This window comes from Pelobates fuscus, chromosome 3 (genome assembly GCF_036172605.1).
Source record: "Pelobates fuscus isolate aPelFus1 chromosome 3, aPelFus1.pri, whole genome shotgun sequence".
NCBI classification, from domain to species: Eukaryota; Metazoa; Chordata; class Amphibia; order Anura; family Pelobatidae; genus Pelobates; species Pelobates fuscus.
In genome coordinates, this window is record NC_086319.1 from 263,651,152 (window position 1) to 263,664,704 (window position 13,553).

Sequence of the window (13,553 nt, forward strand, 5' to 3'; positions counted from 1 at the left end):
TGATTTTCACAGTGAGAATCACGCAAGCGCCTCTAGCGGCTGTCAGTGAGACAGCCACTAGAGGATTAGGGGGAAGGCTTAACTAATTGATAAACATAGCAGTTTCTCTGAAACTGCTATGTTTATAAAACAATTAGTTAACCCTAGCTGGACCTGGCACCCAGACCACTTCATTAAGCTGAAGTGGTCTGGGTGCCTAGAGTGGTCCTTTAAGATTATTAGTACACTAATGCTAATATAATCTTCAATTAAATGAAAGTCCTGTTCTTAACTACTTAACCCCTTAAGGACACATGACATGTGTGACACGTCCTGATTCCATTTTATTCCAGAAGTTTGGTCCTTAAGGGGTTAAGGACATCTTGGCATTACTTATTGAGTATTGCAGGGATTTAACAGTCAGTGACAGCGTGGAACGTTGTGCCATTTTAGTGTCAGCAGGGCCAGATCCATCCTAGCATTGTGTAGAACCACAATTTATTCCTAATGCGCATGCGCAGCCGGCGGCGGGCGAAACCTAATGCGCATTAGACCTCCCCATAGGAAAGCATTGAAAAATGCTTTCAATGCTTTCCTATACGGATTTCAGCGACGCTGGAGGTCGACACATAGTGTGAGGACGTCCAGCGACGCTATAGCACAGAAAAAAACTCGGAAGTGCCCTCTAGTGGCAGCCACTAGAGGAGGAGTTAACCCTGCAATGTAAATATTGCAGTTTATGAAAACTGCAATATTTACAGTTGCAGGGTTAAGGAAAGTGGGAGTTGGCACCCAGACCACTCCAATGGGCAGAAGTGGTCTGGGTGCCTGGTGAGTGCTTCTAAGTTGATCTCTCACAGTTTTCGGACTGTGGGATCTTCTTTATTATAATTGTTGTATACTGTGCTAATCATAGTTATGTCTCATTAATTGTGCTTACTGGTACATCTGAGTACTGGTTTGTTAATATTGTTATATTTCTTGGCTGGTACCAAAACTGTATTTCCCTTTAAGGTTTATCACTTCATTTCCAATATTGGGATTTTTTTTTTTTCCCCCGTAGGAATACTGTCGTTAGGACCTTACAAATTCTGGAGAGGTTTTTTTTCACCACCTCTGCGATCTATTTGTCCCCTGCCGTTCCTCATAGCTCCCTGGGTCCTCTGCCACTGTGCCACGCATGCGCGTCCTGTCAGGAACGCCTCCGGCTACCATTTTGCGGTTCAGCTGTTTTTTTGCGTTCGGATACAAATTTAAACACGCATTCAGCCACACTTATTTGGTCCCAGGTTCGGCAGTTTGGCGTTCACATAACGCTGGTAGCACGTTCGGTTCACAAAACCATACGTTTCACTGACCTTTTTTACATGGCCGGGACCGCCATCTTTTTGGTGTCTGCACCTCGCAGTGAGCTTTTTCTTGCACACTATTTCCTCTGGTCGGAGTTGGTGTCCAGGATTAGTAGCGGCCGGTTCCCTATTTTCTGCGCTCCCCCTCCTTTTTATTAAGTGACTATGAGTACTGGCAATAGTGTTCTTGTGGGTAACTCAACCCTGTTCTCATTTCTATTAAATTGTACCTTGCAATTTTGCTCCCTCATTAAAATACATAAACAAAAAAACAAAAGCAAAAAAATGCAATCACCTAATAATTTACCTGCCATGGACATTATGTCCTCATCTATTTCTAAGTCCTTTACGCAGGCTTTATTGCAAGCCCAGTTGGCGGTCCCTTTGGCCGCTATGCCGGCCGCAATACCTCATGCCTCTCACTGGGGCACTCCTCCAAATTGGTGATGGACAGTTCAAAACCTGTCAAAGAAGGCACAATTATACATTCACCGCGCAAGAGAGCCTCTAGCTGGGCAAAAGCGGCTAGACACTGGAAATGGGCAAAAGCCCAAGCTGATTCCACTAAATCAGATCTCAGTACAGAAGAGGAGAGTGCCCTTAACTTAGATTCAGACCAATCTAATGATTTATCCGACCTGGATTCGGATTACAGATTTGAGGAGGATCATAAACCCTCTACTGACGTGCATGCCACTGGCACTTCTGGCTCTGATTTGGCCAAAGAGGGTAAACCTTTATTTGAGCCTGATGGCTTACGTCACTCCCGCTCTGCGGAATGGTCACCGGCCGAGCATGTGGCGCGCTACTTCGCATGCCGGGTCCACAAGCCTCTGGATAAGGCAGCCCGAAATAAATTGCGGGCTGAATGCCCACGCCCCACTGTCCAGAGACGATGTCTGCAAGACTCCGCAAGTCGACCCCAAATTATACAATTCTTGGGCAAAACTGGGTGGAAACCAAAGAAAGGTTTGGATTTTTCCCTTTACAATTGCCAAGATAAGGTCTTAGTGACACTATAGTCACCAAAACAACTTTAGCTTAATGAAACAGTTTTGGTGTATAGATTATGCCCCTGCAGTCTCAATGTTCAATTATCTGCCATTTAGGAGTTAAATCACTTTGTTTATTAACCCTAGTCACACCTCCCTGTATGTGACTTGCACAGCCTTCCTAAACACTTCCTGTAAAGAGTCATCTAAAGTTTATCCTTCCTTTATTGCAAGTTCTATTTCATTTAGATTTTCTTATCCCCTGCTATATTAATAGCTTGCTAGACCTTGCAAGAGCCTCCTGTATGTGATTAAAGTTCAATTTACAGAGCAAGAGATACAATTGTTTAAGGTAAATTACATCTGAAGTGAAACCAGGGAAGTGACCCGTGCAGCACAGAGCCAGTGCATCAAGGCTGGGAGACAGCCACAGAGGGCGGGCCTACCCATCATAGGCTTCGTTAGTGATGTGAGGCACATCACTGGTGACACAGACCTCAGGGTCATGTCCAGCCCGTCCTAATTCTTCCCTACTGATTGTTGGGAGTTATGCAATCAGTTTATAAGCTCTAGCAGTCAACACAGAAGGAGGAGTAACAAAAAAATGTTTATTCTCTTCCTCTAATTTAACTTTATATTTAGGAAGTCGTGCTTCACATAGTTGAAAAAACAGAAACACGGAGGAGTATAATTGGGAATATGGATAAAGTGAAAACTACATACATTTATTAGAGCTTCTGACCAGCTCTGGAATAATAGCGAGGGCACAATAATCCCTGCTTAGGGATGTATGGGTTTCTTGGTAAATGTAGCTCTTCAACAAAGTGATATATATATATATATATATGCAAAACAGAACAGAAGCAGCACATCGTATAGGAAAACTATGGATTTTTATGGTGTTGTATAATAATGCAATCACTCCAATAATACAGCATACAATGGTATAATGCCCATTGCTGGATTCTTCTTTCAGTTGTTTTTCAGCGATATTATGCAAGGTGATATTTCATTTTTCTGTCAAAACCATACAGTGTTAGCAGCAGGTAAAAAATAAATAAATCTTACTTACATATTCCTGAGCAATATGGTATGGCTTATGGCAGTGGTTCCCAAACCAGTCCTCATGGCCCACCAACAATCCAGAATTTATGCATTTCCATTTTTTATTTCAATGGAGATAGTGACAAGTTAGGAACAACTGGTTTATGGCATTTGAAGATTCAATCCCCACCAAAGATATTGGAGATGGTCACAAATTAATGGAGGTCCATGACAGGATAATAGTAGCTTTATTTATAACTATATAAAACAATTATAAAGTATAGCATATAATTAAAAAGTTTGAAAATCAACACTAATATGATTCACCTTATTCAAAAAGGCTTTTTCAAGTTGTGTTTTCTCTCACTCACTCTACATATTCACCCATGTGAAGCGCAGCTTCTTACATATTTCAGACTTTTATCATCATTACAGCCAAGAGAATGAAATCTTTACAGGTTGTTGCTTGGCAGAACTTATTTAGCTTAATTTTCTCAGTTTTTATCTATACTATATGTATTGTACAATTTTTCTTCAATGATGTGATTTACAGAAAAGTATTGGCTTATTCTTCATAAAAACTGGTCTACATATGGAGAGCCCACAAACGGCTGAATTTATTTTTGGATGGGGGTGGTGGGGGGATGGCAATATGGAGCTCTTGAAGTGTCTCTAATGTCTTCAGACCTGTCAAATCACCCAAAGTATGTTATTTAACACTGGGTAGACATTGTGTGACCCACCATAAAAGCCAAATTGAAGTGCAGAAATACACATCTGGCATGTAACACAAGTGAATTAATCAGATTTATCCAATTCCATTTTCCTAAAAAGCTATGGCAATGCACCTTCAATATTACTAAATACCTGTTCTGGAGTGTGCTCTCTCTCCTTCCAGCTGTGCCCCTCTGCACCAGTTATGTAGTTATTGTTGATGCAGCCTCTTCCACCTCAGTAAACTGCTCATACCAAACAACCTTAAAACACTCCTTTAGGAAGGTGACAATTTAATATGGTCTCGCAATAGAATAATATACTTCTTCTAGCTCCATGTGACTAAATATTTCAGCCCCATTGATAAAGACCCTGAGAGGGTTGAAACATTGATAGGCCACGTAAATAGTATGTAAATAACAAAACTGAATTAGTATTCTGAGTGGCAAAATTGTTATTACTTTGCTGTATGGTTTGTAATGTACCTCTGTCACTTTGACATTATTTAGCTACATGGAATTTATCCTTCAATGTATTAATTTTGCCATGTTTAGATCACCTTGGCCTTGTCGATCTGCCAGCTATTTCTGTAACTGTCTGTACATTGCATTTAATCTCAATTCAATTTACAATTTAACCAGCTAAATCTGTAAATCATAAATCCACTTCATATAAATGACAAACTTCCTCTTGTTAAATGCCATCATCATTAGATGAATCTGCATCTGTTGTCCAGTTGTTTAAAGAACTTGCATACACAGCTTCCTCGATAAAGCTTCTTTGTGCTTTATCTGCATTTGTTTTACAAACTCCCAGTTATGTACGGACAATGAGATCATTGTGAGAATACCTTAGGATGCTTTCTTCCTACGGATTTAAAATTTGCAAATGAACATTTGACGAGAGGCCTTTCACTACTATACAAATATAATAAAATTACGGTTTTGGTAGGTTAATACATATTTATCATAATGGAATGCATATTTCTCAAACTGAAAAAGTTTGACAAATATGCACTCCATTATAATAAATATGTATTAACCCATTAAACATACTGACCATTGTCACCCCCCTGCATTCTTCAGGGAGACAGCAATGGTTCTTCTTAAAGGAACACTCCAAATACAATAGCGTTTCATTCTGTGCATAGGAATACTCCAGTTGGAGGCTTCTCATTGACTGTGCTGGACCAGCAAGTATGCGTACAGGTATTCCATTGATACAGCTCATTGAGAAGGAGGAGAAGGCAGGTGATTGCTAGCATAACATGCCTGCCACTTCTGTTAAACTCTGTGGAGCCAATAGAAGCGGAAGAAAACTTCTCTAGTAGTCTTACTGAGAGCCAGTGATTGTTTCTGCCCCCAAATATAAAAGTGCAGATTTTTATTGAAATTGTCACACTTATGACAGACTAAAATGCTTTGTGTGTGGAGTGTCCCTTTAAAGGGACACTATAGTCACAAGAACTACTACAGCTTATTGTATTTGTTCTGGTGAGTATAATTAGTCACTTCAGGCTTTTTGCACTAAACACGGTCTTTTCAGAGCAAATGCAGTGTTTACATTACAGTCTAGTGATAACTCCACTGGCCACTCCTCAGATGGCTACTAGAGGTGCTTCCTGGGGCAGTGCTGCAGAGTATGCAGCACAGCCATTCAGTGTCTCCACCCTCTGCATGCAGACACTGAACGTTCCTCATAGAGATGCAATGATTCAGGAGATGCTGATTGACCGTGGCTGTGTTTGGCTTGTGCTTGCTCTGCTCCTGAACTGCCTCCTTGACAGTGTCAGCCAATCCTATTGGAAAGCATTGTTATTAGCTTTGAGCAACACTTCTGATGATGTCAGTAAAGCAGGCAGATCAGGGGAAGAGGCAGCAGCTGCAGATTTGAATACAAGGGGGGCCAGATGGTGGTTTTAACACTACAGGGTCAAGAATACATGTTTATGTTCCTGAACCTATAGTGTTCCTTTAATGTTTATGCAGAAAGAGCACATTTAAATTTGGATGAGTAAATGTGTAAACATTTTTTTTCATTAATTGTTCCAAGATACCTGCATTTTACACAGACCTGGATTTGAATACTAAGAAAACACGTGCCCACAAAGCGTTAGAAATGTGACGAAGTTGATATGCTGTGAACATTTTTAAAGAAGTTAAATGGAATTAAAAAAAATCTTTCTGCGCCATCTTTTTGTTTTCTAATCATGTATTCATAAGAATTTCAAAATGTATGCTGATTGTCCATCTTTGAGTGCAATATATCTTATTTGTGCCTGGTTACCATAGCAGTGCTATACTATTTAGTTTTTTGTTTCTTTTTTTTTTTTTTAGGTTGGTTGTATATCTCTATATTCTATATCCAGGATTTGAATTCTAGCTGGATTCCTTGGCTTGGGAAACCAAGACTGCAGCTTTGGATTCATTACTTTATGCATTACTTTATTCCACGCTCTCTTTGCAGCAGCAAAAACAGAAAAGTAAGCAATGCATAGTTTTTACAAATGTGTGAACTCCTCTAAGTGTATTATTTAATATTAAATCAATTTAAAATAGAACTTCACTCACTCATACCACCAACTCATTTGTTCAGTTACAGGGTAGGTAACTCCCAACTCTTCAAACATAGCAATACAAATTCAAATACACACACACGACTGGTAGTATCAGCTTCCACTCTACCAACCCATTCATATAAACACAGGACAGGTCAAATCAGCACGCGTTCTACCAACCCATCCATATACACAGAACAGGATACACCAGCTTCCACTTTGCCAACTTCTCGATAAGCAACACGGACAACTATACTGGAAGTGCCATATAAACAGAAGATCGTTAATAAAGCTTCCAACGTGACAAGCTCCCTATATAACCACAACATGGGTAACATCACACATACAACTAACTCATTCATAGAAACAAAGGATAGGCAATATCAGCATCCACACTGCTAACTCATTCTTAAAAACTATATAATATCTGTTTGGGAATGGATCCTGTGTAATATATAACATTTTTCACAGACGCACTGGATGCACCTGCTCTCACAAATCATACATACCAGCAAAACATTGATTTTGTGGTGCTTACCACCAGGGATGTATTTACCACAAGGCAAACAAAGCATTTGCCTAGGGCGGTACCAAAAAATGCCACCCTAAGCTCCCAGACAAATGCCTTGTTTGCCTCGTGTTCTGGGGTTGTCCACCTTACTGTGAGTGAGTGAGTGTAGCTGTAAGTGTGTGTCTGTGAGTGAGAATGCAATATCAGGAATCAATGTGCGAAGTGGATCGCGGCCTGTGAGTGTGTGTGTATGTCATTTTATGTGTATCTGAGAGTGTGTGCCTGTCAGTCAGTGGGTGTGTCAGTGTGTCTGTCAGTGAAAGTGTGTGTTGGTTAAACAGTGTGTGTGCTAATGACGGAATGTGTGTGCCAATGACTGTGTATCTGTCAGTGAGTGTATGTCAGTGCATGTATCAATGAGGCCATGTGTCTGTCAGTCAAAAAAATGGCCTTGACACGAATTGGGGGGGTCAAATTAAGATTTTGGGGGTGTCCAAATTTAGTCGTGCCTAGGGCAGCACACATCCAAAATACACCACTGCTTACCACACAAATCTGTTTCTTCCCCTACTAATTTCTCAATTCAAACAACAATGGAGCTGTGACCAGTCGTCCCTCACAGGAGAAAAACACCACAGACATGTATGTTAACTAGTTTGCCGTTTAATCGGAACATTTGTTTTCTCCCATAATTCTTTGGGGGGGGAAAAAAAAAAAATCAGCATACTTTTTTTTTTTACATTTTTTTTTAAAAAACGTTTTAGTTTTTTTTTTTTGTTTTTTTTAATACAAGACAACTCGGCAAATAATAAATTTCATGGAAAGTAGAAGATGATGACGGGGAGGAGAGAAAAGGGCTCATCTTCCACCTCCCCCAGATTATAACATTAAAGATATAAATTAATGTTCAAAATAAAACTTAAACAAGGGTAAGGACAGCAAAGAAAATGTAAATTTTTGTGCTATTTCTCAACAGAAAGACAAAAAGAAAATTTGTTTCCATCAGAGTAGGCACTCCAACCCTTCTTTACTCTGATTAACATGTCTCCTTTGATGCCTTTGGTGACCCTGCAAAGATGGTGAAAAAAATGAGATTGTCAGAGGGTAACCCAGCTCCTGAGTGCCTTATTGCCATGGCAGAACTAGTCCCTCACCCTTTTAGGTGTGGATAATACCTGTCGGTAACCCAGTATCTGTGCCATAATGAAGTTACAACTTTGTGTTACCTCAAGCCCTTGTTGTACAAAGGTTTTATGTATTCATAGCCCTAAAATGTAACCCTCTTAAAACAAGAGTGGTCCGTCAAGGGATTTGTGTGGTTATGATCTGGGAGTAGGTAGATGGACCATATTGCAACTCCCACCACTTCCACTTGTATACAAGATCAGGTTTTAAAAGGGACCTATCCCCATTATATTAAATAATGGGGGTGAAAGCAAAAGTGCCATATGGATGCAGGCCTCTCTTGCAAAGACCACGCATTCAGGCATCTATCTGGCCCAGGTCAAACCATTTAAAGTGAATCATGTTTGCTTGACTGCTTGGTGTTATGTAGAGCATGACCTGTACAAAGAATTCGATGTGCAGATCTAAGCTCCGCAAACCAACCTCATGTACAGAGGATTATGTGCGTGCAGCTTAATGTGTGCAAGGAGTATGGTTTAGAATTGTTATAATTACATATGGGGAAGTCTGTATTACTGAAGTTAAGTGAATTTCATTGTGTGCCACTGGGTTGTGACAATGTACTGTACAGCAATACAGTGCACATTCCTTGGACATGGACAAAGCTAGTTGTATGTGGGTATATATGCAGCACAATGTTCTGCAGCACTCCGTATATGTTCAGGAACACACATACTCACAAAGATATCTATACCTCTGTGCTATGAAGGCTACCTTGTACTATGTAAATATCAGGCCTGCAATGGATTCTTTAAGGAACTTCTTTGACCTGTTTAAACTGCATGTCATTTAACTGTTTTTTTTTTTTGTGCTGACATGTGCACCTGTAGAGGGAACAAGGGTGCGAGGGCTGGGAGTTGGCCCCAGATTATGGTACAATACTGCAGCAGCTGCCGCTAGACAAACCCTACATTAAAAAACAGGGTCTTTATATTACACATGTATAAATATATATATATATAGAACGCAAATAACATTTACAAAGAGAATACAAACTGCAGGACAGGCCAGCCCTGTGTATTGTGTTATCGGTTGTGAGTGTGTGTGATGAGTGTTTGTCTCAATGTATGTGTGCTCACAATGTATATTTACCTGTGGTTCGCAGTGTTTGTGTATATACACACTGGTGCCTGAACCAATCTTTACTTGTGTGTCCCAGTCAGTGCCCTTGATTTCCACCAAATGATTGTTAATTATTCTCATGATGCGAATGGTACCAATCTCTATATTTCAATTTCCATAACCCATGTCTGAGTCCTCCACATTAAACCCTTTGTGCCTGTGTCTGTATATACATTATATGCATGTCTCATTCCTTCATAACCGGGCACTTCTATTTGCCTCACTATACAGCTGCTCACTTTGTATGTTCCTATCTTGCATTTATGCACATCTTCCTGCATATGCATATCAAGTATACCTCTGTACTTTCTTTGTGTGTGTGTGTGTGTGTGTGTGTGTGCGCGCGCATCTGCACTCTGTGTCGGTCGGTCTGGTTTTGAGAGTCCTGCCCTCAGACACGCAGTTTTCATGGAGGTGGTGGGAGAGAGTTGTGCCAAATGCTACAGCAGCCACTGACAGGCCTGTCACTGTGGGTTTTTGTTGGTGCTGTTCTTGTCGGTGGAGATGATGTTGGAGTCCTGGGGAGATGAGGGACGTCTTGGGGGCATGCGTTCATTGATGCGATCTAAACCTCGGGCTTCTTCAAAGCTGCGAATCTTGTGCTGGGGAGAGAATCCTCGCACTGCAAGCCAGACAAAGAGAAGAGAAGAAATGTAAACCAGACATAAGGTGAGGAAGGAAGATTGAAAAGGAGATTGGCAGAAAGATACCACATGATACAAGAGAGACACGGTGTAATAAATTAACTAGACACATAAAGTAACAAACAAAAAAGGGGTTAGTGTAAACTAACAGAAGGGGTAACAAAAGGGAAAAATAGATTAAAGCAAAGCTGAGTTAAACAGTGGGAGGGTGGATAGGGAGCAAGAAATCCTAATGCACAGATTTAAAAAATGTTTTCCTGGAGAAATGAAGAGTAGTTATTAGTACAGAAAAGAACAGAATTTCCATAAAATGGCAGATTTGCTGTAATATGCCAAAAAGTATGTCATGAAAATCAGTGGCCTAGCTTTTTGGAATGTTTTAGACATTATCTAGTGCCCTCTTGTGTTGGCTCAGTAAACGGCAAGAATACATTATGGAAGTTCCTATTTCATAAAAAAATATTTTATCTAAATTACCAATATTGAAGTTTAAGTGGAATTGTGTAATTTTGTATTAGTTTTGCAAGAGAAGTTGATGTTAGTGGTTTATTGTTGCACTGTGTGTAAATCAAGAAAAGAAGCAGACTGTATAGTAATATGCCATCTATTTGGCTGAGGTGTGTGATATATTTTCTTGAAATGGTAAAAGGTATGAAGTCAGGGTTGAGGTATAAACGGTTTTACAAAACCCAGGCACCTGTTGGATCCAAAGATACAGATCAGATTCACTGGGCATTCATTAATGCTAAAAGAAAGCACTTCTCATATTACTTGGGAAAAATTTAATGTCAAGTTGTACATATTGGATCTACGTAAACAAAAGGTTAAAATGTCTAATTTCAGTAAATATGTTATAGTGAGTAAGCAAAGAGCTTTCCTCTTGACTTATGAAACTCATTGTACACATGAAAGTAAGCAAGATAAGCTCACCCTCCTGAGCCTCGACCGCTTCTTCTGTGGCTGCATTAGAAAAGCAAGAATGTGAAATGTAAGAAAACATTACAGCACAGATCATCACCCAAAACATCATCCCAAAACCACAAGACTTTGACCATTGTGTCCAAATTAACAAATTCTAACCCATCATCTCAAAATACACCTTTGTTCAATAATTCAACTACCACTGTAAAACCTCACCACCAAGAAATTTCTCCATACAGAGGAAATTATTGAGACTTCGGATAGTTCTTTTTTCGGCTTTCTTTAAAAATTGAGTTTTGCTCATTTTTTTTTTTTTTTTTTTTTTAACTGTTTTTGCAGTGCAGGATTAGGTATACAGGCTTGCACGAACATTGTAAAAGATTGACTGCAGTATAAAGCACAATGATATGACATACAATATCAGGAATTGCACTTTTTTTTAATATAAATGACATGGTGGATCAGTATGTGTCAAACGGTTCTTCAAACGGTTTATTTAACTAAACTAGTGTCTAATGACAGCAGAAATGTTAAGGTACGTTAGCGTGCCCACCAGGAGACATTCTCAATATGGTAGTCAGGTTAGGTGACTGGCGGGACTTAAAAACAAAATAAAATAAGTAAACATGCTTACAGTAGAATATGGCATGTATGTGACTGTGCAGGTTCAAGTGAGTCAGTCCTGCCACTAGTGAATAAACATGTATGTCTGGCCAGATTAACTAGCAATTAGTAAAAGATAATAGTAATGAGAAAACTAAAAAAAAAAAAAACATGGGAAACATAATAATACATTAGCCAGTAGGTTGTAATACCACTGGGTGCTTGTCACCAAAAGTTCCAGGTATTGAAACATAGGAATCCCCACTTTGCTCACTGGGGTAACTGATCGAGCAGGGGCACTTTTCCTGGGAATTTATCCCACACCGCGTACAGGCCACACGTTACAGTCTGGCCATAGCCTGGGTATGTTGCAGTCTCTTGCTGCTGTGCTGTACTTTGGAAGTAGCTGGATGTCAGGCTTGCAAGCTGTTAGTTGGCCCCTGTGGCCACGTGCTTCACCCTCCACAGCCCAGATCTGACCTTGGATCTTCCTCCTCCTCTCAGCAGGGGCTTGAGTGCTCGCCGAAGGTCAGGGAACCGGTCGGGTATGTGGGCGATGAGTGGGGGTTACCTTTATGTGTGCCCCCAGTCCAGGTAGAGATCGGGCTTGTGAAGCAGAGCAATAGTGTGCGGTCTGCTGGAGATGCGCTCTCAAAACTCCTGGCAGGGGGTGGGGCCGGACCGCCATACTGAGCGGACGCACTGAGGAGTAGCTCCTGAAAAGCTGCCCTGTTTTAGCCCCTAAAAAACGGCAAAACGCTTACCTGACAACTGACAGCTGAGCTCCTGTGAAAATAAACAACCCTGGTCCCGAGGAGAGGCTTGCCGCGAGGTTCTAGTTCCTTTGGCAAGGTGATCCCCATCACGCATGATGGAGACCGCCCGGGCGAGGCGAGGCAGCAAGGCCTTGGACTACCCTACCATGCCGCTCTGCCTCCCACAGAGGGGCGGATAAAGAAGGCCTAACAGCCTAATGCAACCATATTGGGACTCTCCCCCTCATCCAAGACAGACACCAGCCTAGACAGCAAATGCCCCAAGAAGCAACCATCGCCCCTCCACTCGGACGCCCAACGGGACTAAAACTATTCCCAGAATCATCAAACCCATTGTGGCAGGCGGCACTACACACAGACGGGCCGCCCAGCGCGCTGAAATGAATCCTCGCCCGGCTGACATGGGGTGGACATTTTAAACAAGCGAAGTCAAATCATAAAGTTGATACTGCTTTTATGTTAAGTTTTATGTGCTCAAGCTACCCACCTTAGTGCTAGCATGATGGGAAACCATTTACCCACCACTTAGGCAGACAAGTGAGCTGTGTCACCACTCGTTAATCAGCCTAGCAGGAGCTAACTAGTATAACCCACAGGGGGATCCAGCATTTGGGTATAGGCAATGGTTCTAGTGCGTTTACTGCCCTTAAAAGCCACGCATATGGCACTACTCTACTGTTATCTTGCGTATTATTTTTCCCCAATCGTTGGGTTAGTGTCTCACAAGACATGTTTATTGTCTATAACATGTGCAGCACTATTGCCATTCATGCTATATCTGTGCCTAATCGTTATACTATATTGCTTTGTTCAATCATACTATCAGTTGTACGTTTTGATGTGTCTAAAGCTTTTGTTTATATGCACACTGCAGCAATATGCTTACTATTACTGAGAACTTGACTACGACCTCTCTAAGCATAGATATCTCTGATCCAACTCACTGTTACTATGCGGATCTTGTGAAATAAGTTTATGTTGCTAGCCTGTTTCCTACTCCCATAACACTCAGGTACTTTACCTTTCCTCTAATGAGTATATTCTCCATCACGTCTTGCATGTTTTGATTCTCTTCTACTTTTGTGACCTACTAATAGACGAGTCCGCATAACCTGTCTATATCCATACCTAAAAAATGTGCCGTTACTACAATGCC

At 40.9% G+C, this 13,553-nt stretch overlaps 2 protein-coding genes across 5 annotated transcripts in view; both read right to left on the minus strand.

The window, feature by feature from the left end:
• Nucleotides 1-4,257, minus strand: part of SORBS3 (sorbin and SH3 domain containing 3) — a 78,949-nt gene extending 74,692 nt beyond the window's left edge. The window contains exon 1 of the mRNA XM_063448468.1: nt 4,232-4,257. The gene's annotated coding sequence lies outside the window, so the exon portion shown is untranslated. The remainder of the gene's footprint in view (nt 1-4,231) is intronic.
• A 3,532-nt stretch (nt 4,258-7,789) lies between these two features.
• Nucleotides 7,790-13,553, minus strand: part of PPP3CC (protein phosphatase 3 catalytic subunit gamma) — an 81,553-nt gene continuing 75,789 nt past the window's right edge. For all 4 annotated transcript variants that reach the window (XM_063448472.1, XM_063448471.1, XM_063448470.1 and 1 more), the window contains 2 exons: nt 11,028-11,057; nt 7,790-10,075 (listed from right to left, as the gene is read on the minus strand). In XM_063448472.1, the coding sequence (XP_063304542.1) occupies nt 9,918-10,075; nt 11,028-11,057 (188 nt within the window). In that variant the 3' untranslated portion in view covers nt 7,790-9,917. The remainder of the gene's footprint in view (nt 10,076-11,027; nt 11,058-13,553) is intronic.